This window comes from Scardinius erythrophthalmus (assembly GCF_964197995.2).
Source record: "Scardinius erythrophthalmus genome assembly, chromosome: 6".
NCBI classification, from domain to species: Eukaryota; Metazoa; Chordata; class Actinopteri; order Cypriniformes; family Leuciscidae; genus Scardinius; species Scardinius erythrophthalmus.
In genome coordinates this window covers 12613536-12621588 of record NC_138226.1, presented here as the reverse complement: position 1 = coordinate 12621588, position 8053 = coordinate 12613536, and the positions used below count along the sequence as shown (strand labels likewise).

Here is an 8053-nt window from a genome sequence, read left to right as displayed (position 1 = left end):
CCATACGGAGTATAAATTTGATTTTCTGTTTCATTAAATGGAAAAAAAATATATACATTTATATGTCTGTTGTTAATTTAATTGAATTCAACATTCAGTTTTGTTTTATAACAGGTACAGGTTCATCTAAACTGCAGTCTTAAGGCTAGTGCACAATATCCCAAGAAACACCAGCCTCCAACAGTTGAGGGATTTTGTTGGATCAGTGTGTTATTCCTGTAGGCATTTGTTGTAACAAAATTAACATGTGCAATTAACATCTGTAAGGTCATGGAATGTTTGAGATGTCTGGTAGGATTTTCCAACAATATGTTACATATTTATATTTAGTATTTATTCATCAACAATGTATTATTTATTTATTATTATATCTTCTGATAGTGTTTAATAAGCAAGACAATAATTGTTTCATGCTTTATTACAGTTATAATAAGATTTGAATATAATAAATTTGAATCGCACTAATAATAGGCCAATAGGTGAACAATTACAGCTCTGCATTTTTGAATGCAGCCTCATTTAAGCAGATTCTGCATCCATGTGATAAGTCCTTGTCTGGTGTGCTGAGATGTTCTTGCTGTCTCCATCTGCTCATCTTGCTTCATTTCTTTTTCTCTTTCCTTCTCTTGCCTGAGCAGCTGATCAGTTTTCAGTATTTTCTCCAGCTCCCTCTTCAGGCTATAATGCACCATCTGCCTGCTCATGAGAGGGACAATCAGGTTGAAATTGTCCACTTTCTTGTTGAGTTTCCCCAGTTCATCAGCAAACACAGCGCAGTGCTCCTTCCACTGAAGGGTTTCAGAGTGTCTCATAGGTTCCCCCAGCCTGGCCCTGACCTTCTGCAACTTTTCCCTCATTTTAGCGATGGTTTCCCTGATCTCCTTCTGTACCACAATCCATTCAGGCTGGTAACCGTTGTCGATGAGGATTCTGTTGAGGTTGTGCGTCATGGGGTCCATATATGGGTTATGATCAAACTTGTTGAGCGGTTTGCCGGTGCCACTGAGGTTCTGGAAGTCTCCACGGGCCATAGACTCCTGGATGAGGTCCTCAACCAGCCTCTCTACCGCCTGAGTGATTTTGATCTTCTTGCTGCGCAAGCGTGCATCCCGGGTCACAATGGCTCCTTCTTCCGCTGCCGCCTTCTCCATCTCCTTGCGTCTGTACTCCAGAACCTGGTCGGTGGCGCGGTCAACGCGAATCTGCCGGTACTGTCGTTCTCTTTGACTGGGAGTGCCAGAACCAACTCCTTCAAAACTGAGGTAATGTCTGTGTTGAGGGGCATTACCTTTAACTTTATCATCCTCTTCTTCCTCCAGCGATTGGTTGTACTGTGAGACAGACTTCTGCCGGCCGAGGTGAGTAAGCACAGCCCGATAGGCCTCCTCTATCTGGGAAAAAAGAGCCGCATCTGCCGTGGGAGCACCGGAATCTGGATGGTAGAGTTTGGCCATGCGTAGGTACGCCTCCTTGACCTCTGCAGGGCCGCTGGCTCCATCGTCAGGCAGCTGCAGCAGACGGTAGCTCTCTCTCAAGCTGTGGATGTTAGCTCTAGAGCTGAGGGCTCGCTTGCTGAGGGAACAGTACTGAGGCAGGAGAGAAATGCGAAGGTCCCCGCTGTGTAACCGTAACAATAGCCAGCAGTTCATTGTGCCTATATGCAAACAGCACCGGAATATACTGAAATTACAAGATAAAGCTGAAAATAATTAACATTTGAGCAATGTATGAATACATTTATATTACATGTACATGTATGAATCAATGTATGAATACATTTATGTATTCATACATTGCTTTAGAAAGAAACTATCAAACCAAACACTAAGTTATGCAACGTTATACAAAATAAATATGAATATTGTAATATGTCTCTGGAAAAATCTAAGATTTAAGACAAATATAATAATATTAGTGTATAAAAAATAAAAATAACACAGCACTAATATTTATGATATGTCTCCTGATATCTTCAAAAGTTAAGCCATCGAGCTTTTATTTTGTCGGAAAACCGTCAATGAAATTAGGGCACATTATTTACATTTCATATAGCCTAAAAGCCTAGTGTTATTACTTGTTAGCATAGCTTATTGCTACGTCAGATTTTACAAAGTTTTGTCAATAACTCGTGCGCTAGTGTTTCTAGATGATTACGATAAACCTATTTGATTATTAGTCCACAAAATACTCCAGTGTTATTGGACAGGTTTGTTGTAGCATGAGAGCTAATGCTCAAAACTACATATCAAACATGAACACATTGGGTCATTCAGCCTAAAAACAGTATAACAAGGACATACCAAGCTCGGATTTCTCCACTGCAGCGTGAGTTAGGTCACCATGTATTTAGGTTATATGAATGACACCGTTTTGAAAGAAAAAAATGCACTGGAGTTTGTTGTTATATATTAATGTCGAACAGCTTGCTGGGAAATGTAGTCACTGTTTTCAGGGTAAAGCGCGTGATCTAATGTGTCCTTTAGATGGCGACAAAAATCAACAGCCGACTTTTAGAGACATTATAACAGGCTTAAATCTTTCTCTTTTAAAAAATATTTATTAAAAATATATCTAGCCTAGCCTACTGCTGTCCTCTTTGCACAGTGATTTAGTCTGGAGAAAATGTGACCATTCTGGAAACAATCCAGGGCCAGGGATGTGTTTCCCAAAAGGATTGTGAGCTAAGTTGATCTTATAGAGACCATTGTTGCCAATACTGTGATAGGCTTACAATGCTTTTGAGAGACACCGTACAGGCTGGTTTGAGGTGGGTTTTTTTTCCAGCAGGGTTCATCATTTGCTCCATCTAATTGCATAAATAAGTGTTAGGCCTATTTATGATGTTAATGAATTAGTATTACACTGCCTTAATTGGCCAGACCCAGATGTCATTAGCTCAATTTCTCTCCACCACTGACAGCAGAAGGCTAATGTGTGTTAATGGGTGGAGTGCAAGTGACTGGAACAATGTTTTTTCTATATTGCGATCACATGAACTCTACTAAGTTGGACTGTGTAAGAAGCCAGCCAATTAATGCACATGTAGTGCATTGCGGTGAATGACATACTGAGGGGTCCAAAAGTCCATTTCATTAAACATTATCAATATTTTATCATTATATTTGGTTTGTCCCTTTTTTACTGTAATGACAGTGCTCAAGCTGCATGAACTCATGAATTTTTCTTATTCATTTTATGCCAGAACCCCTCTTGTTTTTACATTTTTCAAAGTCCTAAATTGGACCAATGTGGATTGGTTTTATTTTTTCAAAATCCTGAAATTAATTTGCAAGCTTAAAAAAAAAACCATTCAAGTGGTCTTAGATTTTCAATTTTTTAAAATTATATTTTTATAACATCTATTTGATGATATTGCTGAAATTAGCTTATATTTGATATATTAAGACTGACATAAAAGCAACATTGTTAGAAAGCGTTGTCTAGTAAAGTTGCATGTTTGTTTATACCACCTATAGATCTAATGAAGGCTAGATTAAAATGAAACAAATGTTTACATTCAAATTTCTCTATGTGTGTGATCTGCCATGTGAGTAAGCAATTGGTGGACTCATTTGCCCAGAGGAACATGGGAGCTTTTTAGCATCTCAGAAATCAATATTGTGAGATCAATGGGTCTCTGCTGAAGTGCTTTTCCCTCGTGCAATCTGTGTCACACGTACACTGGGACACAAAAGAACTGCAAAAAAAGGACCACAAAGACCTTATGTCAAGCTCTGCTGCTGGAAAGAAGGCTTAAAAATAGCATTCGAAGAGGTCACCGATTCTAAGGATAGACTGCAAAATGACCAACTTCACAGATGAAGATCTGGACAACTATTTGCAAAATCAGGTGACCTATTTACGCTGTCATGGGTTTTATTAAGCACAAAGATCTAAATTTATCTTTTTTTAATATTTTATTTTATCTGCAGTTTGATAGCTTAAAAAATAACTTTGGGTAGCTTAAAGAATTCTACATTTTATTTTATTTAATCAGATAGCTTTAATGACACTGTCTGGGCTTGTTTACAAGATACTAATTTTGTTCTTCTATATTAATTGCGAATTCGAATGTGTTATTGTCAGGTGGATCTCAGACATCGGCAGGTTTCAAAGTCTGTAGAAAATGTGCAGAAAATCATAAACGATCTTACGGCTGAGGTCAGCTCAAAGGATGCTCGTTTCCAGTCCATTGCAAACTCTGGAGTTCATAATGCCAGCCTCAAAGTAATACTTCATGTAGGCTTCTTGTCTGTTATGCAAATAGTAACATTTAATTATGGATGCTTTTGTAACATCTTAATTCCTCTGGTGTCCACAATCCGATTTAGGACCAGACGGCTTTAGTTTCAAAATGGTCTGCATTACTCCGGGGAAGATGTGCATACAACCCCGCCATCCAAGTAAGCAACAAAACTAAACCGCTGTAGTATAACATGATTGTACAAGTAAAACATTGTGCATCTGCTTTTTCATTGCTTTGTGTATGTACTGATAGATTTATGGCTCATTTTGGCAGGTGCTCACTCCAACTCTGTACCTGATCTCAGTGCCTCTACAGGGCCTGATGGGTTATAAGGTGAGGCGAACACGTCAGTGGCGTTACTACACACTGAGCGGGTCTCGTCTCCTCTCACCGGTCCGTGAGCCAGAGAAGCTCTACCAGTGGCTGGAGCTGGAGAGTTTCGTCAACCCGAGTCAGGAGTGGCAGGATGCTTGCATGACCATTGAGGGTGATATTGTGCCAGCCAAGGTGGTGAACATCTTCAAAGAGCATCTGGAGACATCCATAAAGACCTGTGGACTAACAAGTTAGTGTTTTTATAGTGTCCCCTTGTTTACTCGCACAGCACGAGAGAGAAGAGATTTCTTAGTTAGATTTCTATCCGTTTTTCAAGGCTACTTTTATTTTTTCACACACTGTCAAGTGAATGATGAAAAAACTCAACTAATAATATTCTATTGATATGCAACTGTTTTGGGATTACACAATCAATCCATCCATCCATCAATCCACCCATCCATCCATTCACCCGCCATCAATCCATCCATCAATCCACCCATCCATCCATTCACCCGCCATCAATCCATCCATCAATCCACCCATCCATCCATCCACCCGCCCATCCATCCATCCACCCGCCCGCCCATCCATCCATCCACCCGCCATCCATCCATCCATCCATCCATCCATCCATCCATCCATCCATCCATCCATCCATCCATCCATCCATCCATCCATCCACCTGCCCGCCCATCCATCCACCCGCCCATCCATCCATTCACCCACCCACCCATCCATCCATCCGCCCATCAATACATCCATCCATCCATCCATCCGCCCATCAATCCATCATCAATCCACCCATCCACCCGCCATCAATCCATCCATCAATCCACCCTTCCACCCGCCATCAATCCATCCATCAATCCACCCATCCATCCACCCACTCACCCACTCACCCATCCACCCATCATTTTATTGTTTTGATTTTTTTTTACACTACCTACAATCTTGTTACGTGGTACAATACTTGCTAGTGACTCACTAATTTATAATGTTTTATATACAGTAGGGTTTTTAAAGCCACATTGAAAATCAGAGATCCAAAATATAATTTAAACCAAAATATACTAAATGTTTTAGGATTTTGGAAGAATTTGCTAAATTAATATTTATTTAATAATTATATTAAGTTAATTTCTAACATTAGCCACATTAATTCCATTGTCCAATTGAACTTTTCTTCATAGTTTTCAGAATATAATTTGTAATGAAAACCATTGTATTACATTAGAAAAAATGTAAGTGTTTTCTTTTGGATCCCACTGTAAGTATTTTTAATGCAATCAATAAAAGCTTGTATGCAGCTATTATAACAGATGAGTTGTAGCAAAGGAAATCTTTAGAATGACACAGTGTGAAGTGAAGTTGACAGGCAGGGCTTTTAAAGTCTTTAAGTTTTCTCATTTGACCCACAGGTTCAATGTGTTAATGGTAAACACATTTCTGCAAACACATGGACACCATATAGCACAATGTGAATATCCCTATCAAATATATATATATATATATATATATATATATATATATATATATATATATATATATATATATATCAGAGAGAAATGATAGGTTGATAATAATGTTGTTCAAGCCCTTAACCCAAGTTCTGTCCTTAAAATGAATCCTAAAATGGTCAATAAGTATGTGGATCCAGGAATAAATCCCACTTGAGTAAATCATTTTTAAGCATGAATGTGCACTAAAGTGTAACAGCATAGACTAGTTTCTTTTGTGTTTTAACTTTCTTTTCGCCTTTCTTTCACAGGTAAGGTGAGTATGCTGGAATCAGTTGGATCAGTGGTACGTGTTGCTGTGGAAACATCAGAGGCACAAATTGAGGTGGAACTGGTTCCTACAGTGGAGCTGATGAACTACTGGCCAAAGAGGGCTCGGTGGCCCCGGCTCTTTCAGAGATGGCCCTCCACGGAGCGTGCGCGATGTATTAAGGTCAGTGGATGTATATATGAATTTACATACTGTAAATAATTTATATATAATATGTTTTTAGGTTACACTTCATTTTACGTCTTTGTTACACATTACATTATACACAGTAAAAAAAATTATACATATTTACAAGCAACTAACCCTAAACCAAACCCTACTCATAACCTAAACCCTATAGTAAGTACATTACTCGGTACTTAATTGCATAATTACAACTTAAAATAAAGTTTAACCTGTTTTTATTTTTATGATATATTTTTACACTGTAAATAATTTCTAACCCTCCCAAATCAAAAATTTCAAGTGACCGATAACATCTAAATTTTTCAATTGGCCCGAGTGAAATTCTTGTTGCAATAGTCTGTTAACATTGGCTCAATAAGAAATAATACGTCAGACTAATTGAAAAATGTAGATGTTATCGGTCACTTGAAATTTTTGACTTGGGGATGTAATTTTTTTTTACAGTGTAGCTATTTTGTGTTATATTTGTGTGTATCTATCTATCTATCTATCTAGTCTGTCTGTCTGTCGGTCAGTCTGTCTAGACACACACACACACACACGTATAAATATACACACACACACACATATATATATATATATATATATAAATAAAATGAAATATAATGGAAAATGAAAATATATAAATGATATATAAATGATATATATATATATATCAATATATATATATATATATATTATATACTGAATATACTGAATATATTGTATATTTTAATATTATTTTATTATTAACTCAGTTATTAACTGACTAGTAAGCAGAAAATTGCCAGGGTACTGTTTAATACAATGTTGATTAATCTTAATAAATTCCCTGCAGTCGTTTGGATTCAATCTAATGGCCACATCAAACTACCACTGGCTGCTGTCATTCTCACGGGCAGAGCAGGTGCTGTTGAGTAATATAGATGAGGACGGCGGTTGCCGCAGGAAGTGTTATCGGGTGGTCAGACAGCTCAAGGAGGACGTCTGGTGCCCTGGAAGCAAACCCGTCATCACTGCCTACCATCTACAGGTACCAGCCCAACCAAACCAGCCTCTTTACATTTCTCCTATCATCTTTCCTGTGATTTCAGTTAATATGGCTGTTGAAACTCCATACTGCTTGTATACAAAAGGAAGTTTACACACTTTCCCAATGTCCTTACGTCATCTAGACACTGCTTTTCTGGACATGTGAGAAGTACCCCTGCACCAGGGACTGGAGAGACTTCAGGGAATGCGTATTACGGCTGGTGCAAAAGCTACATAAGTGTGTTAGCCAGCATTATCTCCGGCATTACTTTGTACGATCCCACAACCTTCTGAAATACAGCAATACTAATGAGCTTGATGACGTGGCAAATAAGATCAATAATTTCCTGGACAGCCCAGGAACATACGTTCACTAGAAACTTCCTCTGTGGGTTAGATGGCATAGATCTATGTTAGCTGTGCTCTGTTTTGACTGCATCATATTGATGAGATGATCATGGTAATAGGCTATGATTATTGTAAGTATGTATGTATTTCCTCCTT

General features: G+C 38.2%; 2 protein-coding genes across 4 annotated transcripts; one reads left to right on the top strand and one right to left on the bottom strand.

The window, feature by feature from the left end:
• Nucleotides 1-62: 62 nt before the first annotated feature.
• On the bottom strand, nucleotides 63-2441 carry dnajc28 (DnaJ (Hsp40) homolog, subfamily C, member 28). Of its 3 annotated transcripts, none has more exons than XM_081367770.1 (2): nucleotides 2301-2441; nucleotides 63-1680 (listed from the first exon to the last, which is right to left on the bottom strand). In XM_081367770.1, the coding sequence occupies exon 2, from the start codon at nucleotides 1647-1649 to the stop codon at nucleotides 516-518; it is 1134 nt and encodes a 377-aa protein (XP_081223896.1). In that variant the 5' UTR covers nucleotides 1650-1680; nucleotides 2301-2441; the 3' UTR covers nucleotides 63-515. The 3 variants fall into 3 exon arrangements, with proteins under 3 accessions (XP_081223896.1, XP_081223897.1, XP_081223898.1); XM_081367771.1 differs by having other exon boundaries at nucleotides 63-1654; nucleotides 2301-2422; XM_081367772.1 differs by having other exon boundaries at nucleotides 395-1699.
• Nucleotides 2442-3802: 1361 nt separating this feature from the next.
• mab21l3 (mab-21-like 3) lies at nucleotides 3803-7926 on the top strand (the record flags this gene model as incomplete). Its single annotated transcript, XM_081369243.1, has 7 exons — nucleotides 3803-3850; nucleotides 4087-4227; nucleotides 4332-4403; nucleotides 4520-4811; nucleotides 6333-6514; nucleotides 7356-7550; nucleotides 7693-7926. 7 exons carry the CDS (start codon nucleotides 3803-3805, stop codon nucleotides 7924-7926), a joined length of 1164 nt encoding a protein of 387 aa, XP_081225369.1.
• Nucleotides 7927-8053: the final 127 nt, after the last annotated feature.

Coding starts and splice junctions, on each gene's coding strand:
- dnajc28 (XM_081367770.1), bottom strand. CDS start 1,649: ATGAACTGCTGGCTATTGTTACGGTTACACAGCGGGGACCTTCGCATT.